Here is a 27,747-nt window from a genome sequence, read left to right on the forward strand (position 1 = left end):
CATAAGTTGGACTTGATGATCTCAAAGGTCTTTTCCAACCTACTTAACTCTGTTAGTCTGTGATTCTGTGATTCTGAAACACTGGAGCAGGTTGCCCAGAGAGGTGATAGATACCCCAACCCCGGAGCTCATTCAAGGTCAGGTTCAAAGGAGTTCTGAACAAAGTGATTTAGGTGAAATTGTCCCTACCCATGGCAGGAGTGTAGGACTAGGTGACCTTTAAAGGCCCCTTCCAACCCAAACTGTTCTGAGATTCTATTATTCTGTGAAAATACTTGCTGGATCTTGCTCCAGATAAAAATCTTTCATCTCCTAAGGGATGAATTCCAAGCTGCAGAATAGCACAGTCATGAAAAACTGAAACATAACAACTCTAAAAATTGCCATACACAGTAAGGTGAAATGCATACTTCTTTTTTTTTTTTTTTTTTTTTTTTGCAATGCTTGCTTTTTACCAACATGGTGATTAAGGTATGGTCCATGTGTGGGTAGAAATAGTTGTGTAAAACTGAGGTTACAAAGGATGAGATTAACAAGTAGAAAGAGAGAAACCTGAAGAGTCACTGGCTCCTGGGGGGCAGATAACCCAGCTGCTGGTCTTTAATTGACACTTAGCTAAACTGTGTGGCTCTCTCTTGATTGGACTGAGTATTTAGTCTGAATTATTAGTTTCCTAATATTTAGCAGCAGAACAGGAGCAGCCTTCCTTCCTTCTGCCACTTCCGCCACTTCCACCACTTCCGCCACTTCCTTCCTTCTGCCACTTCCGCCACTTCCACTTCCTTCCTTCCACTTTCTGCCACTCATAATTGCCACGAATGTTAAGATGAAAAATTTTGCTCTGAGAAAATAATTTGGTACTTTTTTCCCAGAGTATCCTGGTCCATCTGCCCCCCTGAGATTCGCCACCAAAACTTCTTGTTCACAAAATTGTATATATCCTGAGACATGGGAATTTTGCGTCAGGCATCACTATTGAGACCTGTTTCACACACACTAGTAATAATTTCAAAATTTTTATTAAATTATATCCTTAGCATATAAAACCAATAGTATAAAAACACTGTCAAAATATTTAAAAAATCCATTTTTATCTGACTTTTTAAAACGTCAGCATGAATGATGTGTCTGATAACTGATGCTTTCTTCATTTGACATTAGTGCTGCATGCAATTTATTCCTTCTTCCAGAGACTGACTATATCCCTGGGTTGTTTAACATTTGAATTTCATCCTGCTGCAATACATTTTTTTTTATTAAACTTGTGTCTGGTTGAGGACAGGGATTAATTGTTAATAATTCTTCTGCATTCTTCTCTTGTACACACTGAAAAAAAATTTTGATTCCTGTCAATTTTTTTATTTTGTGGTGAAATAGAAGAGGAGAAGGCTATATGGACAGTCCTGACCATTACTGACATCAAAGGATTAAATATGTCTTGTTTGCTGTGCCTTGTGATTCCAATCACAAAAATATCTTCAAGCTTGGGGAACAGCACTCTTTTTATCAGTCTTTTAGGTATCTGGGCAAGTTCAAGCCAAAACTCATTTCCTTCTAGATCTGCTGTCTATCTCTTGCCCTTCTGACTGTCTCCTCATGAGCTTCTAAACAGTCCCACAGAACAGTCAAATCATCTTCACCAACAGGGGTCTAAAGTGCTACCACAAAGTAATAGCTCAATTACAGAATCACAGAATTATTAAGGCTGGGGAAAAAACCTCCAAGTGTATCGAGTCCAACCTTTGACCAATCACCACCCTGTCTGGATCAGATCTTGTTAAATTAGAGACAATTTTATTTTAAAGTAATATAATTTTTAAAATTTGAATTAAATACATTTTTTAAAATACCAAATTACAATTTCAATATACAATAGAAGTAGCTGCTTCTAGACTCTGAATTTAGGTTTCCTCAGACATGATCCCTTTTTGTTTTTTTACCTGCTTCTTCAGGAACAGGAGGATGAAGTAGCAAGGAAGGAGAAAGATTTTGTTTTGTCCCTTCATCTCCTACTCAAAAGTAAAGGGTAAGGGGACCCTAATACTGAGCTTTGCAGTATTTGTGTCGGGGTACTTCAGCTGTCATACCTGAGTAGCTCTTGCTTTCTGGTTATGTTTAGGATATACCTTGAAGGACAATGGCAGCCGGCTCTGAAGCTGTCAGTGCCGTGCCCTCAAGGGTGGGACTGCCTGGCTCAGGATGTATGGACCAAGAGCAGGATGAGCTGCAGTCCCTGCTTGACACTCCAGGAGGAATCCAAGGAGCTCGGTTTCACGCGCAAACTCCTCAATTCTTTGGGGTTGAATGCAACAAAGACAAGATTACCTCATTTGGAGAGGCTGGCACTTTGTGTGCACTTGCATTTGGAATGAGTTCCAGAAAATGTGCAATATGTGGTATGGATATACTCTACAGTCCTACTGAAAAATTTTCATTACAGCAGCTACTGTCCCTATTCAGAAGTTATGGTGCAAAGCCCAGTAGCCTTTCAGAATAATAATCATAGTATTTGGCTCTAAAGCTGTAGATTTACCAGGCTACTTTGTGTTACAAGATCAAATTGGTAAAATTCTACAAGTATATTACACAAAGACAACAAAAGGAAAAAATATGCAAATCTTTACGTTGTCTGTAAAGACTGCTGGAATTTATATGTGTGAATTATTTTGCTGTCTATTGTAATCTACTCTGTGTTACGTTATTTCACTTTACTATTGCTGCTACTTATCTTATGCGTACCATAAGCCCTACAATCCACCCAGGAAATGAAAGAAAAAATTCAATTGCTCCATAAAAAATAAGCTTTTCACTCAAGGAGAGTGCTTAACCATCCATACTTGTTGAAACACAGCAGTAAAAGTTGATTGAATGATGAATGAAATAACGTCCCCTTTTTCCTCTCTTTTTATTTTGTCAAAATCTGTAGGAAGTTCTTTGAACTAAATATAATTATTTCTTCTTCCTATCACTATCCTTTTCCTTTTTTAGGAAAATACAGATGCTGAAAATTAAAATATTTTCAAATCGAAGAGGCTACTCATGACTCGAACTATAGATATTAGAGGAAAAAAAATGCAGTCTGTGTGATGCATCAGAAGGTTGTTGAAGTTCTCAGCTTGTTGCCATGCAGGTGCATTTATGATTACTTCATAAGCCACTGCTATTTTTCTCTCTTAGCAGGTTATCACCTTTGTCTTCAACAGCTCAATAAAGTTCCCTAGGGCACCACTAGACTGATTTGGATATTGCAAGTAAATAGGAAATATTTTCTAATTTCACATGTAATTTATCTATTTGTTATTCATATATTTCTTCATAAATATTGTCAAATTACATATTCAGATATGCAAATCTCTTTTAGTGGTTGTGATGCAGTTTTCTGTGGCTATTTTTGCATAATTTCATAATATTAAACAATTTTAATAATTTCAATATTAACAATGTATTATAGGACACAAACTGTGTTTGTATCATAAGTCACTAAACACGGCTGCTACTTTGTATTGCTTGAAATATTTTTCTCCATTGCATGGCTCATAAAGGAGAAGATTAAATCTACCTAAGACTAGACGTTACCTGTCTTTCATTTCAATAACTCAAATATTCTTTTTTTTTATTGCTACAGTAACCTTTTTTAGCAAATCACATTCTGTTGTGATACTGTGCAAGTTTGCAATATGCTCAAAAACATTCCACACACATTTTCTTGAAATCCATCACAAAGCATTGTTTTGCCTGTTGCTTCTAACAAAGCCACTTATTTTACTAATAGTAAGGGGGTTGATGGAGAGAAAGAGAGAGAGAAAGAATTATTGGTCCCTTTGGTCTCCCTTGGTGAAGCCAGGCTAGAAATCTGTGAAAATATGATTTTTTAAAAAATTCCATGGAACTGAAGATGATAATGGGGCTTCAAAGGCAAATCTTACAGCAATTTAATGATAGTCAGTTGAAAATCTAGAAAATTTTTAACTCAGCAATTTTGAGAAATTGACTGACTTGTGAATGGGAAATGGGGAAATAAATCCCGAGGGCTACTGAAAATTACATATTCAGGCAACTAGCTCAAGAATTTTCTGTATTTTTTTGGTTTACAGACAAAATTTTCTGTAACTGAAGTACAGTGGGGGAAATTGCCTCTTTGACCTCTACGGTATTTTGATTAAATCCATGTATACTTAGCTATGTCACAATAAGGTAGCATATCAGCTGGCTCAAGAAATAATAAGTGGAATTCATGTCTTCTGCAATTCTTCTGAAGTCAATAATATTCTTCAATGGAAAGACTTGATCCAAGGAATTTCCTGACCTTTTGTTTTGTTGTTGTTGTTGTTGTTGTTTCTTGGGGCTGGGAGACAGACAATAGATAAGCATTCAAAGGCAGATGGAAAAGAGCTACTGGCCTGCACAAAGCTTGCAGTGGCTCTTAGCACTGGGTGCAGAAAAGACAAAGAGCAAAATGTGCTGAGGGCAATTTTCAATGGACACTTTGACGCGATCAGACCCTTGTTGGTTTAGTGCTGACCTGGCCTGAGGTTTGTAATCATCTGCCCAATGTGAGACAGCAGCTGTCTTCATTTCAGGAGCAGAGGTTTATGAAAATATATTCCAGTACCGAGTCTCCTCGAAGAAAACAAGCTGAGCTGATTCTCTGTCCTGAATGCTTTCACTGTCTGACTGCTTCTTTCTTGCCTTGTGGACACTGAAATTAAAAAAAAAAAAACTCCTCCAAAGCCCCAAAGACTATCACTAGCAGCTCTCCTCCAGGGTTTTTACCTACACTTTGCCCATGTTTTCACCACTTCTGGGTAGAGAGGCAAAGAGACCAGAAGGTGACGGCAACTGAATGCCATCAATTTGAAGGCAACACCCATCCAAGTATTTTGTCTGTGTAAGACGTGACTATGCCACAATCTCTGCTTTAGACTGGTCTCATTAAAGACAACCAGCCAAACTTGACTACAAGCAGCACCTCTGAGTGTGGTCCAGGTGCTGTTTTGCTTCACTTCAGCTGGAACATTCTTCCAAAGGCCAACCAAAAATTGTCAACCAAGATCTTGACTCCAAAGACGTAAAATTTACATGTAAATTTTAATAGCTTTCACAACTTGAAAGTGAAAAGCTTTCTCATATATTTCACAACTCACTTTGGTTCAAAAATGTATACTTATAGCAGTTCAAGCAGACAATCATTGTATATATTTTGTATATATATATCTGTACATATATATATATATATATGTATCTTTTGGAAAGCATTTTGATATCAAACTGTAGAAAAAAAATTTCTCTCTGAGCAACTTGACAAAAAAACTAGATTGTGTACCAACTGTGCCTCATCAAGCAGATTTCACCTTAAAGATTGGATTACGCATGGCATTCAATAGTGAGGATATGCCTGAAACGGTATAGCATGTGTTGTATGATACTTACTTCAGTGCATTCTGTACCAAATCCATTAGACCTATGTCTGCCCACCAAACTAAGCACAGTGGGGATGCCAAGAGGTAGGAACAAGATACAAGTTAAAACAGGCCACAGAGAGCACCTTTATCTTACATCATTCTCATTGCTCCTGGGTGTACATAAGCTATGGCTCAGCTGGGGGTGTAAATAGCTCTGAAATGTGAAAGTCGATTTGAAAGGATTATATTGACCCTGCTTAATAGCAGAAGATGCTTCAAGCGCCTTTTGGTACAAACAATAAATAAATACATTATTACAATAGGAGGAAACACTGACCTCTGCTTGTGCTGGCTAGCATTTTCAACATGACTCTTGTACCTATTTCACTTTCTTCAAGTTTGTTTCTTTGCAAGAAATGTTTTGGTTTTTTAAGAAATAACTCACTATATTAAACAGTTCTGTGAAAAATTCAGAATGTGGATGGCCATCTGCCTCTGATTTTTGCGGGTGGGGAGGTGGGTTCTGGGTTTGGGTTGAGTTGGGTTGGGTTATTTGTTGCCCTATCCATTTTTTTTTTCAGGTTTAGTAATTATAATATATTTTATAATCCATTTGTTTCCTATTCTTCGTTTTCATTCTTCTGGACAATACTGACAGTCTGCCAAACTAACTTGGCACAGCCATTTGCAAGGCTGGAACTTGTAAGTACATGTAAGTAGAGTTCTCTCTGTGCTTGAGCATTTTTTTAGTCAAGAGAGATAAGTGAATCTTCTGTCATTCACTGCCCAAGTCAAGAAACTACCCCATTACATCATATAGTTTAGAGTACATTCTTGCTGTGGAAAGGATTAATCACCAAAACTTTTTGCTTCCAGTCCAACAGAAGATATTTCATGCTGTGCAATTGCCCCTGAAGTCACACTGGTTACCTGGGGAGAACACGAGCTCAGCTGTGAGCAGCAAGGTAAGGTGAGGCTCATAGCAGCATATTCCCAATCAGGGAGACTTGGACTGAGATCCAGAGGTACAGAAGACATTGTAGCTTCCAAAGCTCTGAGACATGATCATTTCTAGATTTTGCAGAACACCAACAGGACTGTTTGCATGCTAGATTATAGCCATTTTGGGTTTTCTCCAGCCACATATAAAGGGGTCATAGTCACCTCTACTGTTAAAACAGAATCTCTGTTAAAATTGGGCAGCTATGAAGCAGAAATTCACTTGCATCATCATTTTGTTTCTTCTCTCTGGGGATGAATCACTTCTCTGTGTGTTTTAGTGCAAGATTCACAGTGTTGTCCAGAAAAATGCTTGAAACTGCAGATTCTAGAGACCAGGTTTTTAATTATGAGTATATTTAGGGACATTGGTTTGAGGGGTTTTGCTGTTTTTACCAGACATACAGCACGTTGCTGTCAGGATGGGACTGAGAGGGGAAAGAAAGGCGTATCAAGAATTTTATGTTGAAAATTTCTATTTAAACAGATGAAATTTTATGGTCTCAAAATTTGTTTTGCAGTTTGGACAAAACCACCTCAAGCCTACAGGTCTTTTTCTTATTCCTATCTGTTCATCCGTCTAGTCCCGAACATAAATACTGTTGGCCAGTGTAAGTATATTTCAATTGCTCTGCCAGCACTTCTTGTCAGATGTGTGATTCAGTCCCAAATTCAGCCTCAACTGGAGCCAAAGAGCATAGAAAATCTAGAGTTATGAAACTATTCTTTCTTACAACAGTCTAAAGAGGCATTTTAAAGGAAGATAAGGTTAAAGCCTTTATATCTGTACTTATCTTTGATATTCACAATTGACTCAAGTTGTTAAAACTCAGTTTTCTGTGCTCTGTTTAACACATAAAATCTTTTTGCTTGCTATTTGGATTTTTCTTTATTCATTTCTTGAACTTCCATAGGACCTTAAAACTGAAATTAACCTGTCTGAACTGCAGGGACGTTGCTTGTTAGTGGGCCAAATAAAATACTACAACTAACCACAAATACTGATTCAATGCAAAATTGATTTTAAAAACGCTGTGTTGGTTGGTTTCCAGGGATTTGATTAGGTTGGGTTTTTCCTAAATTGGAGTGGAAGTTAAATTAAGAATTTGAAAATCACAGTACAGAAACAAAAGCTCTATATTTTAAAGCAGGTCGTTTCCTCCACATTATAAATTTTATTGCAAAGGAGAAAAAAAAAAAAAAAAAAAAAAAAGAGAGAGAGGGAAGGCAACAGAAGGAGGGAGAACGTTAAACTGTTCAGAGAAACAGTCCCACGAAGTTCTGGGCTGGTTCTTCCGTCGTGGCTGGTGCAGGGAAGAAGGACGGGGATGCCGTGGAGCCGCCCCGGCTCTGGAGTCTCGGGGGCGGCCCGTGTGGCCGTGCCACGGTCCGGAGGGAGGCCGAGGTGAGCGGCTGCTGGCGCGGGCGCCGGGACAGCGATGCCCGCGCTGTCCTGGCGGGGCCCGGCGCCGTGCCCAGCGCCCTGCCCGGGGAAGGAGCGGGCGGAGACCGCGCGGGGAAGCAGGGGCAGCGCTGGGCAGCAAAGGGCGCGTCCCGCCCGAGGCAGCTGCGCTTCCAGGCTCCGGGACTCCCAAGGGGGAGACTGGGGCAAGATGGCCCGGGCACGGGTGCCCTGGTACCCCCGCCATCCGCAGCCGTGCAGCGCGGGCGGGCCCAGCGGGTATAGCGAGCTCGGAAGGGGCACCCCTCTGGTTGCCCCGTCTCTGTACCGCGCTTCCAGGTCCTGCGGCTCTCCGCGAAGTCGGGTGGCCCTGTCCCGTCCCATCCCGCCGCGCAGCCAGGAGCCAGCCCCGCGGAGCAGCGGGGACACTGCGCGGTCTGTCTGTCTGTCTGTCTGTCTGTCTGTCTGTCTGTCATGCGGGACCGGGGGGCGGCCACGCAGTCCCAGCTGAGAGCGCTGCCGCGGAGTTTGCAGGAAGCTTTACGAAGAAAAAAATTATTTGGAAAAAGGCAAAACGTGGAGGAGCCGAGGTGAAGTCGGCAGGATTCAAGGAAGGATTCCCTGGGAGGAGCAAGCCCCTCCTGCGCTGGTCGCAGCAGCAGCAATCCCCCCGCACCGCCGGCGCTCACGGGCGCTCCTTGCCCCGCTCCTTGCCCCGCCTCTGCCCAGGCCCACCCGCGGAGCGCCGCGCTCCCAAAGTCACCGGGCGCCTGAGTGAGTACTCCGGAGAAGTTTCGTCCCCCTAATCGCTCTAGGCTAACTCCTCTGACACTCCGACACTTGGAGAACATCTAGGACGCGTGTGGTTAGGAGTGATCAAAGAAGAGATAAGATCAAAGATCACTTTAATTGCGAAAATGAGGCCAAATAAGATTTTCAGAAAACCAGCTACATATCGAGGGTTGTCAAAAGCACTATTTTCGTTTAATGTAAGCGGTTGAAGTTCAGAAATTACTGGACACTTACATTCACGTGACACACATATTTCACATTCCCTTTTACTTACAAGCAACACGGATTGCACAAAAATAAACAGGAAAAATATATATATGTATATATATATATATATATATTTGGTCAAGCATTCATTCCAGGCGACCCGTCGCAGGGGTGAGCGGCAGCCGGCCCAGTGCCGGTGTCCGGCCCGGCGCCTTTCCCTCCTTCCCGGGCCGAAGGCGAGCCCGGCTCCCGGCCGCAGCCGGAGGGAAAGGCGGGGGCAGCGGAGGGGCAGGGGGGCTTTGCGGCGGGCAGGCGGCCCTGCCCCAGCCCCGGGCAGGCGGGGAAGGGCAAGTACACCGGGCTTCCCGGGACCGAGCAGCGGGGCTAGCGGCACAGGGGGTACTCTTTGCGGACGGAGGCTTGCAGAGCCGTCCCGGGGACCGGCCAGGTCAGCAAGGAGAGCCCTCAGGACACTGCCTGCTTCTCGCCGTGGCTCTCAGACCTTCTCACATTGGAAGGTCGTGCTTACCCCCGCCAGGGCTCGCCCGGAGGAGGAAAGAGCCTGTCCCTTCCCAGTCTGCGGCGAGATGCTGCTTTTCCCCACCTGCGACTGCCGCTGGTTGTTGCTCTCGGCCCCTCCCCTACTGCCACGGAGCACATGGCAATGTTTTGGTCGATAGGTTTGGATCGTTTTGTTGTTGTTTGTCTTTCTTTTTTTTTTTCTTTTTCGTTTTTTTTTTTTTTTTTCCTCCCGAGCAAATGTGCCGCAGCTGACTGACTCCGAAGCAACTGCAACGTCTCAGGAGAAACTTTCAAGCAGCTTAAGGAAGGGAAAAAAAAAAAAAAAAAAAAGAGGAAAAAAGAGAAAGAAACGCTACTTCACAGGCTGCTTACACTCCCTGTGCCGTTGCGCGCGCGGTGTACTCAGGGACAGTCGCATGGCGCCAAGCCTTTCCTTGCTGGGAAACACTCGGTCCAAGGCATTTAAAAAAAATAATCCCCATAAATCTCCATATATAATGAGGCGTGCGGTTGGGGTTTTAAGTCCCATAATTTCCCTGTGTTGTAACAAAGGGAACCCCGGTGAACTGGCAGGTCCTAGCATACCAGGATGGCTGTCAGGCACACGTAACACAGACGGGGACGTTGCTGTAAGTACTTTTCAAGGTTACTAAACACGGGCGGTTTTCCCCCAAGAACATCCACTTGAGGGTTTCACAAACAGGGAAACAACGCGCCCAAAGCTCCTTCCTCGGCTCGAGGAGTCGCCTTCAGCCTCCATACTCACACCCCCAGACCGAGGTCGGACCCAGTCCACTGCCGTCGCCTCGTAAATCCAAGAATAATCCCCGACACGGCGGTTTCCTGCATAGGGTGGTTTTGTTTTACCGATGCTACTCGGGCAGACACTATGGTTTACAGCCACCACAAGCAACGACCTGCAAACCCTAAGTCTACCCAGAATGATGGAGAGTGGGAGGGAGGCGGGAGCGCCGGGAGGGACGAGGGCGGCCGCGGAGCCCTCCCGGGCCGGGCGTCCCCGGTCGTTCCCACCGAGCCCCGCCGTGCCCGCAGGGCTTGTCCGGCGGGCGCCAAGCGAGGGAGCGGGGTGCCGGATCCCCCGCCCTTGGCGAGGGTGTGCAGGGGCTGGGAGGGGGTACACTGCGGCTCGGGGCAGGCGCGGGGGGAAGTAACGGGATCCCATTGCCCCGTCCCGGAGTGGCGGGCTTCACTGCCGGCAAAATTTGCACTTGATAATTTTCTTAAAAGCACTTTGGAAGTCTTTGTTGAAATAGGCATAGATAATGGGGTTGAGAAGGGAGTTGGAGTAGCCCAGCCAGTTGATCACTGCCCCCAGCCACTCGGGCATGTAGCACTTACTGTCACAAAAGGGCAGGACCAGGGCCACGATGAAGAACGGCAGCCAGCAGAGGATAAAGGTGCCCATAATGATGCCCAGGGTCTTGACAGTCTTCCTCTCCCGGGACAGAGCCATTCTGCGTTTGGCTTCCGTGTTCTTCTCGTTGCGCCTCTCGAAAGAGGGCGGCGGTGGGGAGCCGCACGCCTCGCTGGGCAGCGGCAGGTGAGTCTTGGAGGAACTGTTGCAGTGCTGGACCTCGATGATCTCCAGGGCGGTCCCGTCCTGGCCCTGCCGCACCGCGCCGTTGACACAAGCGCCGGGCTTGGGCTCTACAGTCCGCCGCCAGCCCTTGCCGGGTTCCCCGTTGCCTTTCTTCGCGGTGGCCGGAGAGAGGGTGAGGCAGGTGTCGGCGATTTTTTTCTTCTCTGCTTTCTTTACTGTCTTGCGGATCCTAAAGCGTGCCGCCTTGAAGATGCGACCGTAGAGCACCAGCATGAGAAGAAGCGGAATGTAGAAGGCGCCGAAGGTGGAGTAGATGGTGTACCCGTGGTCCTTGCTGATGGTGCAGGCGTCGGGGTTCGAGCGGTCCTCCGGCGTCCTCCAGCCCAGCATGGGCGGGATGGATATCAAGAAGCCGATAAGCCAGGTCAGGCTGATGAGCACGGCCGCCCGCCGGGGAGTTCGCTTGTTCACATAGTCAATGGGGTCCGTGATGGCCCAGTACCTGTCCAAAGCGATGGCGCACAGGTGCAGGATAGACGAGGTGCAGCAAAGCACGTCCAGGGAGATGAAGATGTCGCAGGTGACCTGCCCCAGCGTCCACTTGTTCAGCACCTGGTAGAGGGCCGCCATGGGCAGCACCAGCACGGACACCATGAGGTCGGTCACGGCCAGCGAGCCGATCAAATAGTTGGCCACGGTTTGCAGGGAGCGCTCCAGGGCGATGGCTGCGATCACGCAGGCGTTGCCGCTCACGGCGCACAGGATAAGCGTGCCCAGGAGCAGGGAGGTCAGCACCTGGTAGCCCAGGGTCATCTCGGCGAGGCCGGGGCCGCTTGTCCCCTCGGGGGAGCGCGCTGGGGAGGTAGTATTGTTGGCCACATCCATGCCGGCGGGGGGTGGGGGGGGATCGCTTCAGGAGACAGACATGGGAAGAGATGCCGGTCACTTGTGCGCTCCCCTGGCAGGAGGCATCGGCGCCCCGTGCGGTTTCGCCACGCCGGGCACCCCCCGATCCACCACCCCTCCCTCCCCTATATAGCGCGGCGGGAGGCGGCCGAAGCTCGGAGGACGGCGGCTGGCGGAGCCGCCCCGCGCCCGCCCATCCCCGCCGCCCCTGCCCAGCGCGCAGCCCCGCACGGCGGGGACGGCCCTCCTGCCGCCGCTTGCCCAGTTCTGCCCCTCGCTCCGCCGCTCACCCGGGCTGCTCCCCCTTGCTCTGCCTCTCCTCGCTTCTCCCTGCCCTCCCTCCCTCCTTACTCTCGCCTCTCCCCGTCCCCCTCCCCTCCTCCCTTTCCGCGGTGGGCTCGCTGGGTCGCCATCGTCGGGTGGGCGCATGTCATTCCCGTGTCGTTTGCAGGGACACCGCAGATAAATTCCCTACGCCCCCCCCCCCCCCCCCCCCACTCCTAACCTCCGCCCTTTACAAATCGCTCCCCAGCTCCGCGCCCGGCAGCGCTGGCTCTGGGCTGCCCCTCAGGACCAGCTCCGGGGGCAGCGCAGAGCGGGGAGGGCCCAGGGCACTCTGCGAGCGGGCACCGCCGCTGCGGCGGGGGCAGCGCTCCCCGGGCTGCCCGGGGCCGGCGGCTCTGGAGGTGCCGATCGCCACCTGCAGGCAGCGCTGCCCGCCCGAGGGCGCGGCTGCGGGGCTCGGCCGGGCGGGACAGGGCAGGACAGGACAGGGCGGGCCAGGCCGTGAGGCTCGGCCCGGCCCGGCCCGGCCGCCGCAGCGAGCTGCCAGGCTGCCCGGGGAGCGGCGCCGGCCGGGCGGGAGCGCGGGAGGGACCCGTGAGCAGCCCGGGCCCTGTACAGCTCCGGCTGATCAGCGCTGATGCAGCGATGGAAGCCCAGCTGGCGATGGTTCGTGCCCTCGGCCCTGCGGCTGCCGGCCCGCCCGCCCAGCTCCCCGCAGGACGGCAGCGTTGCCCCCCGGCCCTTCCGACGGGCGAGTTGCGGTACGGCACGCTAGAGAAACGACTGTCCTCTCACGAGAGTAACAGCGGCGACAGCAGCAAAAAGAAGTAGTAAAAATTACTAAAGAAATCCCAAAACAAAAAACGTTGTAGGTTGTAGTTCAGTCCGATAGGAGGGGAAACGCTGTATCTGAAAGTGAAGTGAGAAATGTATTAGTGAGAATAATCTTAAATGAAGAGTGTCAGATTGGCATATCATAAACAATTCAGTTATTATCCAGTAAATAGAACTAACAGTTGCAAACCTGGGAAGAATCTGTTACAAAAAAAAAAAAAAAAAAAAAAAAAAAAAAAAAAAAAAAAAAGTGGTGATGTTTGTAGGGTTCACTCTCCGTGAAAGGCAAACAAAAGTTCTCCAACACACCTCTGTAATAGGTTTTCTACTGTCTTCCAGCTCAGTATTTTTAGCGATCTTTCATTCTGCTCTGTAATTCTGCCATCAAGTTCGGTAAATGCAAAAAGCCAAACAACTGCTTAACAGGAAGATTTTCTCATTCTAACTTGATCAAACTTGAGATGAGGTTCACAGAGTCTGCTTTGCGCAGCTTCAGGTGTCCTTCACCGTCTCTCAGTGAACAATTCAAGTTGAATTTGCAGCTTCAAAACACTTGGACAGTTTCCAGCCAGCTCCTTTTTACGAGGGGTCAAGACTGCAATTCTCTGCCCCTGGGCTTGCGATCCCCTCTGTGAATGACCAAAGCACGGAGATTAGCTGGATTAGTAGATCAGAGCTGCACCCTTGCATGCCTTTTGTCTCGCACTAACATTTACAAGGTCCGTGTTCTACTGAATGAAGACTTAATGCTGTTGAGACACAGACGAAATGTAATCGATAGATAAGTATGCATTACGGCTTCACTATCAACACCTATTTTCTTTTTAATGTCAACTCAAATGCATGGCATGGTTGACTTCTAAGCAACTACCTCTTTCAAGAGTGTTTTCCTTCCTCGAAATCAAAGTTTGTGCTTCTTGCTGTTTACTATCAGCTAAAATAAAATAAAATAAAATAAAATAAAATAAAATAAAAGGAAATGAAATGAAATAAAATAAAATAAAATAAAATAAAATAAAATAAAATAAAATAAAATAAAATAAAATAAAATAAAATAAAATAAAATAAAATAAAATAAAATAAAAAAAAAATGCAAGTCTAGGAGGCAGGGAAATTTCACCCAACTTTCTTGTATGATGGTGGACAAGTCATTAGCCTAATTAGATTATCTTGAAATTAGCATTTCAAAGCCACAGGGGACGCAGGCTCTTGGGGAAACTGTTTCCAGAAATGTTGTGTGCTGACATGGCCAAGTGAAGTCAATCCCAGACACATTTTGGCGAGAAACTCAATGAGAAAAGGTTGACAGGGTCCTTTTGCAACTGAAAAATTTTAAATCTGCTTTAATTTTTAAATTTTTTTTCAGGGTTTGAAGGTCATTTCTCTCCGAATTAAACTAAGAAGCAATTTAGGCAACTGGGGATGAAGGGGAGAGAGTAGGAGGTGGAAGATGTAGAAGAAGGGAAAATTCACTCTTTTGATCTGAGAGTGTCTTTAATCCTAAGCATTTTAAGACCAAAATTCCACTAAAACTTTTAAGCAACTAAATGATTTCCTAATGTCTTTAGATAACCTAGGTAAAGTACCTAGGGAAATTCTTAAGGAAAACCATATCCTCATACAATCCAACCTGATCTGAGAGTAAATGAAAACTTAACAAGCCTTAAAAAGTCAAAATAAAACACTAATGTTATTCAGTTAAGATACAGCTGCAGCAAACAAGGGCGTCTTCAGTAAGTACAAAAAGAAAAGCATTAACAATGGTGTCAAAACAGTCTTTTCTGAGCAATTTCATTCCACACTTTTCAAGAATAGAAAAGGAGAGGCTACATATTCTTGATTCTCTCAGACTATGACTGGATTACCTGTTTGTCAAAGTAAAACTGAAATGCCAGAAGTCACTCGCAACTTTTTGTTCCTGTGGTTGCGTATTACACTTTGGTTTGAAAAGGATATGAACCTTGGGTTTGTTTTTTTAACTTTTCACCATGATAAAAACAGTATTTGTGATATTCAAGAAATTATATTCCAGTAATACTTTCAAAATAAAAGGGTCAAGAACCTAGGGAGAGAAGGAAATTAATTATTTCAGGTCACGGAAACTGACAGAGTGCGTACAGTTTTCTGTGAGAGAAGCTCCAGACTGGTGAAAGGAAGCGTGTAACTGAAGGTAACCTATAGCACCTTCTTGAATTTTCTATTCAGGCATCTTGTAAGTGTAGTCAAAAGGAATTCTTACTACTCCACACAGCTGAAAACCTTCTGAAAAACAGCTGTAACTTTAAAATACAGAGAAGCAAACAGGAACTTAATGTCTGAAGTGGCTGTATCATTTAAATACATCCTCTTCACACAAGGACATGCATTTCACCATAAGATCCACTTCAGGATATCTGCTCCCACATTTCATAAAGCACAAAATATTTTGCAGTAGTTTAAAAAGTTTATGCTTTCTCCTGTAAAAAAACCAAAATATATTAGAAGATGACTGAAAATCTTAAGGCCAAAGCTAGTGTCATAACTCCATGGCTCTCAGCCAAGCTATTCTGGAGTAAAATTAGTCTAGATTTGGTAAACTGTTTAGTCCTGACTTTGTGCACAAGATGAATCAGCTAGGAAACTAAGTGACTTTTGCTATCAGTAGTAGAGCTGTTCCCTGTGTCCTGTCTCTGGATATAGCTAGTTTGTGAAATCCTGGGTAGTCAAACTTGTACTTCTAAACAGGATAAAGAATTAATGAATCCTACAATTAGTCTAGTCAGAGTAAATACACTGCAAAGCCAGTACAATAACACAACAAGAAAGCATAAATTTTCAACTTCTAATCACCTTTTTGCCATTTTAATATTTTTTCCTCTTTTAGAGCAAGAAAATGTCTTGGATAATTGCCCATGAAGCCCTGTCCAGCCAGCTAAGAGCTGGCAACCTATGGCCCACTAGGAGCTGTGCAGCAATGAGACATTCCTGTGGTCCTGTAAGAATCACCTGGGGTCTAACAGAGGCTACGGCATGAGCACATCACTTAGCTTCAGCGCTGAGTTAAGTGCTGCCAAGTACTGAGATATCTCTCAAGCTGCTCCTTAACAATCCCAGTTCTGCAAACACACAACAATGGCACCCAAGGTCAGGCCTGGAAGATCTGTTAGCTCCATGCCAGACACGTCTGAGCAGCAGTGCTGCTCCATGGCTCTGGGATGTCTCGAGGATGGGTTCACAGCTGGGTTCACATGCTGCTATTTCAGCTTCAGGTGGCTCTGCACCAAAGCCAGTCAGATTTCTGTTCCCTCTTTATTGCATACTTAGAAGCAGATCAGTAATCTGGGCCTGTCAACCCAGAGGAATAATTTGTAAGAAACAGGAAAAACTACCATCTCAGAATGCTGAAATGTCTGTCTATCTTTTTCTCCCATAGTATTGACCATATTTATACCACTTGACACTGTCATAATAGAAAACCGTGGGCTGATGGTAAGTTCCTGTATCCTATTCTCTTTCCATTCTGCTGCCTCACAGTAAACTTACTGCCTTACTACTTACAACCTTATGGTCATCATTTTTATTAGACAGATACTAATTATTTATGACATACACACATATTTATTTGGTACTTTTGCCTTTCTCTGCCAATTTTAGTAGTAACTAAAATTACAGCATAACTCAGCAGGGCTCACAAAAGGGGATAATCCATTTCAGCTAGCACTCTCGGAAGTAATAGAAGAGAAGGTAAACATTTCATCTAAAATGAGGGTTATGTATATTCAAGCAATATCACTGAAGTGAAACAGTTACCAGAGATGCTTGCTATCTAAATCATCGGGCAGATATTATGCAAGTCTAGAAGTATAAGATCAATTCTAGAAGCTATTTGCTTTCATATTCTCCCTCTGTGAAGTAGAGAGACTTTCAAGCATGTTTGTTTGGATGTAAGTTTTCATTAGTTTATGGTGACTTCTCAGAATTTTGACATTTTGTGAAAACTTGAATTTAGGCTACATTTTCTATGTTGCCCCTTCTGTAGCACATTGCACCTGTGATGAAGGAAGAGCTGTGAGAATATCTTTTAACCATTTGTGCACATTCTTGATACTAAAGCTGCAAAGAATGAGTTTGACTTCAGAGAAGCTCTGGGAGAATCTACTTAGTCATCTCTAATCATGCTGTGGGGAACAAAGCAATGTTCCAGCTCTGCTGAGGTTTTTATCAGCACACCCGTGTCAGAGGCAAAGGGCAGCAATGCACAGAACTGGTGCATTAGGAGCTGATTAAAAACCTTTTCTTTTTAATGTCAAATTTAGTGTGGTGCAATGCAGTCCCAAGAATACAGAATGTTACCTGAATGGTTTTTTAAAAACTGTGTTCTGATATTTGCGATCTAATTAAAAATACTCAGTCACAATTCATATTTTCTCAATGTTTGCAAAATAAATAATTTTAATAATATCCAATATACAATTCTAAAATTGCTGACTAGCACTGAGGAACTTCTTGGTTAAATCTGACTTTTCCTTATAGCTAATTAAGATTATTTAATGTGTTTACTTAATATTCACATTCATCTTACAGCAAAATACAAAACTAGTTCAAACTATTTGCAGAAAATACATACCCACTTACAGGAGTGTTCTGGATCTTAGGCAATTTTCACAGGTTTTATATATTATTTGCATAACTATTTAAACTAGAAATGCCAATATATTCCAAGTTTTGTAATAATTTCTAGTTTTTTCTCTCATTAGTGACTTTATTTATGCATACATTTTAGCAGACACATTCTAGCAGACACATTCAAGTTTTTTTTTTGTTTTTTATCTCTACCCCATGCCCTCTGTCCAAAAAAGACTAGCTTCTAAATGAGAATGAATTCAAAACAATTAATATTACAAGATTTTAAAATAAATTTTAGTGAAAGGAGATTTTTTCTCTAAAGAATTTTATTGCAAAGATAATTCCTGCCATCTTTATATATGTATAGTATTTCACTTCAGAGGAGACAAAGAAAAAAAATTATTCTATAAGGACAATAAGTTATGAAAAAGCATCTTTAACTAGACCTCTATGGGCCTCATCTTTAACTATCAGGCCAATCTAAATGAGTTCATCAGTATTTTCCAAAACTAAGTTAAGGTATATGAATCTTGCAATTGAGTTACCGGTATAACAACTGATGACTTCTTCTGCTCTTATCATGTCAGAACTTCAGTACTACGTTAGATTAAAAGTAAATTACATGGCATCATTGGCTCCTTATCAACAAAGACAGAAGCTAGAATTTCAAAATTATTGCTTATAAAGGATAAACTCTCAAATTTTATGCACACTGACTGGAGCTCAGCAATAGTGCCTACAGTTCAGTAGTATATTAGTCCATGCCAGTTTAAAAAATACATATGTTATTATGATTTAATTTCCATTTTCTCACATTGAAATTAATATAATACTATCATTTTAAAAATACAGCTTGGGAAAATAGGGCTGATGTACAGACAATAAATGTCTAGTCTTTGCAAACTAACTTTATCCTTTCAAATGAAAAGCAATTTGCTTTATCTACACAGAGATGAATCACATGGAGTTAAAGAGGCCCACACAGACTGTGACATTGACAAAGGCCATGAGGATATTGTCTTTGCTGATCTATTAATCTCCTTTACCTGGGGCATAAGTTGGCACCGTTGTAGTAAACCATCATGTTTCCAAAGAATCTGGGGCCTTGTCAGGGAGAAAAGTTGTGGGTTTTTTTGCTGGAAGTAAATGTTCTCTTGAGGAATTATTCAGCTGCTGATGCCTTCTTTTTCTTTATGAGTTTTCCTGGTACAACCTCTGGGCCATGCACAAATGCTCGTGCTTGGGGCAGCTGGAGTGTACAGCCAGGGACAGTGTAAGGCAGAAATGCCCCTCAGCAGCATCCCCTGCCAGTTTGTGAGGGCTCATTCGTTGTTACTGCTCATTAACTTTTAAACACCCTGCTAACTGGCAGGCTTCATGTTAAGTTAATCACCCAGTGTTCCTATGTAACAAATGGAGTTCAGTGACCCACAAAAAACACCCACAAACGTTGATACCTTGAGCATGCAGCCCCTTAATCCTTCCATGATCCAATATTAAGAAGAGTGTTTCTTGGCCTGTTCTTACCAAAGCAGTTCAGCTAACCAATTCCATCAGCAGAGAATTTTTTTTTTTCCTTCAAGAAATTGCTCTCTATTTTCAAACAGTCTTAAAAATCCTAGGGCTTTGGGTATAGAGTGATGAAAGGCAGCACTGCCACCCTGTCTTGATTGTGTTTGCATGGGATGAATCCAGTTCAGAATAAACCTCAGTCTGTGAGTCCTAACAGATCTTAGATGTGTCCTCAGTGTTGCTAGGAAACAATCAGTTCTATGTCTTCATCCCAGCAGCAATGTGGGCTCTCCTATGTTGGCCAGGGACACAAATGGCGAAGAAGGCCAGGATACCAATGAGTGGCTCAGGCCAGCATCCCCCAACCTCATTTCCACTCTGTTCACCAGATGGACTTAAAGGAGATCAGCAAAGGAAACCATACAACGTGGGCAAACAGCTATTTTGGCTAGTCACGGCACTTGGAAGCACAAGGAGAGTAACACATTTTATAACCTAATGAGTGAGTTGGCTATCAAGATAAGCCATGCAGATCCTGTCTGCTACATTGAAGTGAGATTTGATCAAATCTTAACACTAGTAAAAGAGTATGGGAGGTTTCATGCTCTATCTTGGATGCTGATGCTGTTCTTTGATGACATTAAGTCTTTCCCAATGTTTTTGGGTTAGATTTTTAGTTTTCCCCTCTGATCTCCCATCCCATTAATCATGCTTTATAAATTCCTAAACTCTAAGCAAAATTTCTGCTCTCTCAGGACCTCTATCACACCTACCACAGACATTCAGCATTCCCTTTCTAGCTGAGTCATCTGAACTCCTTCCTAATAGTTTCTATTGTCACTCAGTTAAGTTCAAAATAAATAAAAACTGATGGGTTCTTTTAGACTGAGACCACCTAATCAGGAGTCCCTTGGTTCTAATCTCACCTGAGCAGATGAGATCAGATTTCAAGGCCCTCAAAACTCTGTGAATGGCACATTACAACTGTGTAAGTGTAGTGCAATATCTTGCTAAAACTTTCAGGAATCTTAATCTACAAGCAGGCTTTTTGAGAGTTAAAATCTTGCCCATAGGCACATATTGCAATGAACTCAGTTGCAAAGCTAGCAGCTTGCTAGTTTGATTATAGACTGTCTCCAATCACTTACATAAGGAACTCATCACTGTAGCACCTGTACCTTTGCCACTATTAAAAAAAAAATCAAAAACAAGAACAAAAACAAGAATAAAAACAAAAGCAGAAACAAAAACAAAACCGACAAAAACCCAACAACAAAAACAAAAACAAAAAAAAAAAAACAAAACTAAGAAACATGAAAACAAGATGTTATGAGAATTTTTATAAACCAGACCCATTCTCTCCAATAATTTTCTCTTAATGACTATTCATACAAAAGAGTCACGATATGTTTTATGCATCCGGTACATCATGTATCCCTCAAGGTTCATCACAGTTTTTCTTGATAAGACAAATTTTATGTTAGTCATGAAAGGCTAGACGAGCTTTTTTTAACTTGTAGTCTGGTGCAATACACAATTGCATTACTGTAAAGAAGAGTAGAGTTATGTCCCTGAAAGGAGTAATTAATTTCTATCTTTCCACTTCTCCAGAGGGGAGAGTAAAATGCCAGGTTTTACCTGTTTCTGTCCATCTACTTTAGAAAACAAAGGAATATGGCAAAAGCCTCTTTATTTCTTCCCCTGTGGGGCATTCTATTTTCCCCCACTCAACACTGATTACGTAAACTAAGTAAAAACGTAGTTTATTCATTAACTGACAAAGTTATTCTTAGGTTTTTCTAAAGACAATTCCATGAAAATCAGCACTGGAGTCACACATTTACTGTTCACTTTATATCAGTCCTCTTCTGCACTATATTCTGTTTTAGTAAGAAACCAATATTATGATTTCACCTTTGAATTCAATTGCATTTTGCTTATTCTCCATTTTGGTTTGTGCAAGACTGTAGTGAGTAATTATATTGTTAAGGTTTTTCAAACAAAAAATGTTCCTGCGTAAATGCAGATATTGTTTTTGTTTTTCTTAATGTCAGATTAACATTGCCACCATGGGGATAAATTTGCTTGTATTTATTTGTATTTATGGCAGGACAGTGACAGAGAGAAGCACTGCAGAAGATGTAATTTATGACTCTTTGTGCCTGCAATATCATTCAGGTTAATATGGCTCTAAACACACAACAGAGGACTGCAAGAAAAAATAATTACCAATTCTCTTACTCATGCAAGTTTTGTATGTTCATTTAGAGATTCATGTTTTAAAGTGTAGCTGCATCCTCCTCTGTGGTGATTTCTACTATGGAAATGTAGTGGGATGACTCTCATTACTGGAGCTGAAGTGAATGGCCATAAACTCTTTAGAAGAGACAGGTGAAGCGAGGGAAGTGGTGAGATAACACTGTGTGTTAGGGAGTGCTTTGTTTGTGTTGAATTTGGTGAGGATGAAGATGACAGCTGAGAGCCTCAGGGTGGAAGGCCGGGGAAGGTCAGCAGGGTGCAGGTGTGCAGGGGCTCTGTTACAGAGCAGCCAGCTGGGGAGAATGGGCACTTGGGGAGCTCTGCAAGCAGCTGCCAGAACAGTCCCCAGCCCTTGAACACGTGGGGGACATCAGCTTGCCACGTATCTGCTGGAAATACGGCACAGCAGAGAGGAAGCATCCAGGAGGTTCGTGGAGTGTGTGGAAGAGAACCTCCTTATACAACTGGAAAATGAGTTTACGCAAGGAGGTGCTCTGCTGGACCTGTTGTTTGTGAGCAGAGGACAGATGGGTGATGTGCTGCTCAGTGCTCAGAGCATCAGAAATGTTGGAGGTTTCAATATTGGCTGTAGGAAAGAGGAGCACCTTCCTCTTTGGATTTCTGGTGGGCAGACTTTGGTCTGTTTAGGAGATTGATTGACAGAGTCCCATGGGAGTCAGTCCTGGAAGGAAAAGGGGTTCAGGAAGGCTAATATATTTTAAAAAGGAATTGTGAAATATTCAGGAGCAGTCTGTCTCAAGGTGTAGGAAGACAAGTTACCAGGGAAAAAGAGCAGCCTGATTAAGTAGAGAGCTTAGGTGGGAATGTGAGGAAAAAAAGAGAATCTCTTGACTCTAGAAGGAAGATAAGGTGACTTGGGACAACTACAAGGATGTCATGAGGTCATCTAGGAAAAAGATTAGAAGGGACAAGGTCCAATTACAACTTGATTTGGCTGTTACACTTAAAAATAAAAATGGTTGCTATAAATGCATGGTTGACAAAAGGAGACTCAAGGAGTGTCACCGTCTTTTGCTGAATGTGTGGGTTTGTCTGGGAGCTGGGTTTGTTTGGTTTCAGGAAGAGGACACGAGTGCAGGAGGGGACCTCACTGCTCTCTAGAATTCCCTGAAAGGAAGGTATGTCCAGGTCTCTCCTACATTGCTGCAGTGAGAGGTCTAGACGAAATGACATTAAGCTGAGACAGGAGAGATTCAGATTAGATATTAGAAAACATTTTTTCACTATTAGGGTGGTCAGGCATTGGAGTAAGTTTCCCAGGGAGAGAGTGGAGTCACCATCCCTGGAGTTGTTTAAGAGGCATCTGGATCTGCTGCTGGGCAATATGCTTTAGTGATCTAGAGATAACAGTGGTGGTGCTGAGCAGACAGTTGGACAGATGGACAGTTGATAGATCTTAAAGGTCTCTTCCAGCCTTGATGATTCTATGCTTCTATGATTCTACCTGGCCATTCACTATGTGATAGGTAAGTAAATAAGGTTCAAAAAGTGATAAATGCCTATCCTTCCTTTCTATCACCAGAAATCCTTTCTTTATGTCTCCTGGGATCCAAACACCATTTGTGTCTCTCCCCAGCACTTGAATGCAAAATATCAAGTTGGTTGTATAGAAATTACTGCAGTGGGAAGAAGCTCCACTCCTCGAGACAAATGATGGTTGAGTGACCACAAATTGGAGTTCAACAGGAAGGCATAAGCCCCCACTGGGCAATTATGCACGATATACCTACTGGAGAAATTTTGAGAGATTTTGCAGTCCCCCACAGTTAATGATTAATCCTCAAAAACAAGATGTAATCTGTTTATATATATTTTGATACATTTTTTACCTTAATGCAATTAAGGTCATTAAAACATCAGGTTAAAAATTAAAGGATATTTTGCTCTTGGCCTTTATTTAGCGTTTGGTAAAGTTTGAATAGTTTAATTGTATATTGTATAAAGGATTATAAATGAGTTTTTACATTTTTAATAGCAAGCCTTCTATTTGTACACTAAGAAAAGCCTAGAAAAAAGTTCTATATCCCTATTTTATCTGTCTCATATTTCTCTGTTGTGATTCTTCAAACATTGTCCCATTAGAAAAAAGCCTGTAAAGTTCTTTTTCCAGAGAAGTTTCACTTTGATAAATGTGAAATATTCACCTGAGGAGGTAATTTAGTTACTGTTTCCAGTAACAAATTCATTATCAGCAACTAGTTCTATAAATAACTTTTCTCTTTCCTTGATCTACCTTAGTCAGTGAAGGTAGTTTGGAGCAAACTTTTATTTCTGTACAGTATTTGGTTTCACTTGCACCCACCCATCTTTTTGGTGGTTAGGTATAGAAATTTATTTTAAACCTTTTCAATAAGTAGTAGCACTGCTCATATTTTCCATTGAGAGGGCACATGGAAATTCATATCAGTATTAAAATTAAAAAGTTTAGAAAAATGTTCCTGGATTAAAAACAGTGGAATAAATCTAACTTTTAAGAGACGCGAACTTAGTTTCCTAACTACGTAAATCAGGATAGTTAAATCAAAATGTAATGGCCACAAATTATAGCAAACCTGAGAACGCAGTAAGATTGGATGGAGTCTGTGGCAGCTAAAATTCAATATCCTCAGTCACATGGACACAGACTACATTGTAGCACTCACTGCTGTTGAAGAAGGGCAGTGAGTGTAGGATGAAGGTCTTGGATGCTGTACATAATACAGTGTGCCATGTTTAAGTCAGCTGAATGGAAGAAAGAAGGTAGACTGAAAAAACTGTTGTTGAATTGTTTCTTGATTACTCTCTTCCACAATAATAGTTGTGTCTTTTTCAACTAATTAAGCATTTTCTACCTTTCTTAGTGAGATGCAATGAAGGAGACAGTATCAGATGCAACATACTGAGTGCAAATGTGTCATTCCTTTAAAGCACATTCCTTTAAAAATGCATAAATCCAAGACTAATAAAATCCAGTGCATATATCCAAGACCAACTGCAAACTGTTTCAAATCATGGTTTATTTCTCTGTGATGCCTGTAATCCTGAATGTATCACTATTCATCCACAGGATCACCTCTGTTAGGGCTGCATTCCTGACTTTGGGCATATACCAGCTTTTACTGTAATGTTTGTCACTTCATTCTGATGGTGTTTTAACCAACGTTCACACCATAATTGTTGTGACCTATATACAAATCTGTTTGCCTGCTGTTTTGGGGACCATTGCAATGAAGGCCACCTCAAAAATAAGTTCTGGTTATGGTATGTACATGCTACTTTTCTAACTTATTTTTTCATTTTTTTATTTGCCTTCTGTTCAAATTCACTGAAAGGAAATCTTTATTAGTTTAATTATTCTGTATTAGATTACTGTTTTCCTTCATACCTGAGGTGGACCTTGTGATTCCTCATAGGGTGATGCTCACAGAATGACCATAGCAGGAATATAGTCAGTCCTAACTTAAAGCAATTTGTGCTTCAGGGAAACTACCGCTGATTTTAGTGGAAGTTCTACAGCTACAAGGGCAACAGGTTTACCAAGTATATATGGAGAGCTTCTCAGTACAATTTTTCTACAGAACTACATTAAAATAAAGACTGAGGTAATCAATTAATAAATGGATTCTTGGAATAAGAGTCTTCATCAAACAACAAATCATTTTCTTCTGTTCTCAACTGGTGCTTATTTCAGCCGGAGGGAGTTGAGTATGCTGGTTTTGCAAAGCATTTTAATCACACATATAATACTCATAAAACATATAGTTCTGCATGCATGGGTATGTCCCTCTGATATATATATATATAGGTAAGCCAACTCCCCCAAAAATATTCAAAATTCAGACAGAGCAATAGGTTAAGCTCTGATCATTTTAAAAACAAGACAATTTTGCAACGAATATAATTTCATTGGCTTAAGTGAGGACAGGCATTTTAAAATATTTTATTTTAATGTTCATCATTTCTAGGTGACACTAACTTATTCCTCATTTCTTAAATGGATAAGAATAATAAAACAAGGACAGAGCCAGAATTTCTCCCTCTAATTTTCTCTTGATCAAAAGTATTTTAATTTCTGTAAATAAATAAAGATTTATTAGTCCACAGCAAGAGTTATTCACAAGCAGGATCACCTTCTGTAGACAAGGTTGCTCAGAGTCTTATCCAGCTTGACCTCCAGCACTTCTAAGAGATGGACATTCACAACTTCTACAAGCAACTTGTTCCAGTGCCTCACCACACTTTTGGTAATTAATTTCTTCCTAATATCTAATTTAAAGCTACCCTCTGTTAGCTTAAAGCCATTCCCCTTTATCCTATCACTCCTTGCATTTCTAAAGTGCCCCTTTCCATCTCTCTTTTCAGTACTGGAAGGTGCTACAAGGTCCCACCAGAGCCTTCTCTTCTCCAGGCTGAACAATCCCAGTTGTCTCAGACTGTCTTCACAGGAGAAACATTCCAGCCCTCTGTTCAACTCTGGATTTCTCTGGACTGGCTCCAACAGGTCCACATCTCACAGTCATTGCAATCAGCATTTCTGCACTAGGATGGAGTTTTCCCAAAAATTTAGAATAAACCAAACTAGACAGGTATTTTCTTCCTGGCAGATCGGTTGTGGTAATTTAACATCTTTCTCTGGATTTGTTGTGGTAATGGCCTGATTTTAAAGGTCCAGGATGCACACTTGTCTCTACACTTGTGATTTTAGATGGTAAACCATGATTTGTGTAAGAGACCAGAAGTTTTGGATATCTACAAGTTATATCTTCTTTTTTTCCACAACAAAATCCTTAATTGGACTAAACTGGATTAAATAGGACTAAATGTCCTGAGTGCGGCCATGTGGTCACAACCTTTTTATCTGTTCACTGGATGCTAAGTGTAGTAGGGTTTGTGTTTTTCAAAAAATATCAAGGTGCAGCCCATAGCTGTATAAAATGTACATAAAATATAAAATAAAAGAGATAGGATAAAAATAAAATAAAGGGAGTTTAAAGTACTATTTTATTTGTTAATGGTACAATAAATATTCTCTTCCCCCACTCCAACAGACTTTCTTGTGCATACCCTGGGGTGCACACACCACTCTAAAGACCACTGTCCTAAAGTTCTGTCATTGCTGTTTCTTTTTCTAAGCAAAGTCTTGTGTAGTTTACAAATCACTATCTATGAAAGTGTTTTTCTGCATTATGCTTTAAATGTTGGGAAGTATTCAGCATCTTAAAGTGTACAACTGTAATGAAGTAAAGCCTGCCAGCTCTGCCATCAAGGTTTCTATAGCTAAGAGTAAATGTCCTACTTATTGCCCAGGAAAACAAAGCAGAGCTGGTTTTTTTCTGCAAAGACATCATATGTCACCATGTCAAACAGTTGCCAGCATACAATTGCATATGAAAATGTAGATCTCACTGTAGACACCACATATGACACAAAATGTCTGTAAGTCAGAGAAAGAAACCAGAAAAGGACAAAAAATAATCTAATAGATAAGAGTATGAAACTTGTAAATAAAATCCTAGTTCCACTGAAATTCAAAGTTCTTACACACTCCCACTAGGTTAAAATTCTGCATCAAATACAGATTGTGAGCAGCAGTCTCTAAGTCAAAGACAGGCAAGATTTCAAACAGGAACACTGGAAGTTAGACCAATGCATATCCTTAGTAGGATAAAATATATTTTATTTGCTGGAAAGACACTGGTCTGGTGGAATGCATTAGGTAACAAGCTGTCAGAAAGGAGCTCCATCTTTTGAAATTGAACGAAAATGTGCTTAAATGTATTTCACCTGGCAAATAGAAACTGCCAGCTTAATTAATTTTTAAATACATCTCAGCTGCAGGAAGGCAATCCAAATTTTGAGAATTACATTTAGAATTCAGCTAATAGCTATGAAAAAGAGCATAGAAGAAGCAAAAGCTATGCCAATTCTCTTCAGAAAGGTATAATGTGGAGATTGAAGTGGAATGGTAGATGTTCTGCTTTTGGCAAGCCTTTTTTTGAAGAGTTTGAAGCCCATAATTAGAGTAGCAAAACACATCCTTTAACATATAGTGATTCCAGGGACCAGAGATTATTTGAATGATGAGTGATAACTCCTGATTCAGCAAAATACTTATAAAAGTGTTGAAACTGCAAGCATTTACATTTTTCAGTGCTAGTGAAGGAAATCACACAGCCTGCTTGATGTTACAGATCAGAACTCTTCACTGATTCAGTGGTGTTTCTGCCTTAGAGAAGCACATAAATCGGTCAAATCTCTAAATCAGATCAACACATTAAATGGTGATATGGATACAATAGGGAGTTACTTGAGCATGAGTCTTGAAACAAAGGTAGGTGAGAATGCCTTAAATATGTATATGCATATTTGCATATACAGTGGCTGGGATGAAGCAACACACTGTGGTACTCCAGACAGGCATCTTTAGTTTTTCCTTTCAGACACCTGTGATTAGCAATCAG

General features: G+C 42.3%; 1 protein-coding gene across 1 annotated transcript; it reads right to left on the reverse strand.

The window, feature by feature from the left end:
- Nucleotides 1-8,730: 8,730 nt before the first annotated feature.
- On the reverse strand, nucleotides 8,731-11,897 carry HTR1A (5-hydroxytryptamine receptor 1A). The gene has a single exon (XM_063180653.1). The coding sequence runs from the start codon at nucleotides 11,768-11,770 to the stop codon at nucleotides 10,532-10,534; it is 1,239 nt and encodes a 412-aa protein (XP_063036723.1). The 5' UTR covers nucleotides 11,771-11,897; the 3' UTR covers nucleotides 8,731-10,531.
- Nucleotides 11,898-27,747: the final 15,850 nt, after the last annotated feature.

Source organism: Melospiza melodia, chromosome Z, assembly GCF_035770615.1.
Source record: "Melospiza melodia melodia isolate bMelMel2 chromosome Z, bMelMel2.pri, whole genome shotgun sequence".
In the NCBI taxonomy this organism is placed as follows: Eukaryota; Metazoa; Chordata; class Aves; order Passeriformes; family Passerellidae; genus Melospiza; species Melospiza melodia.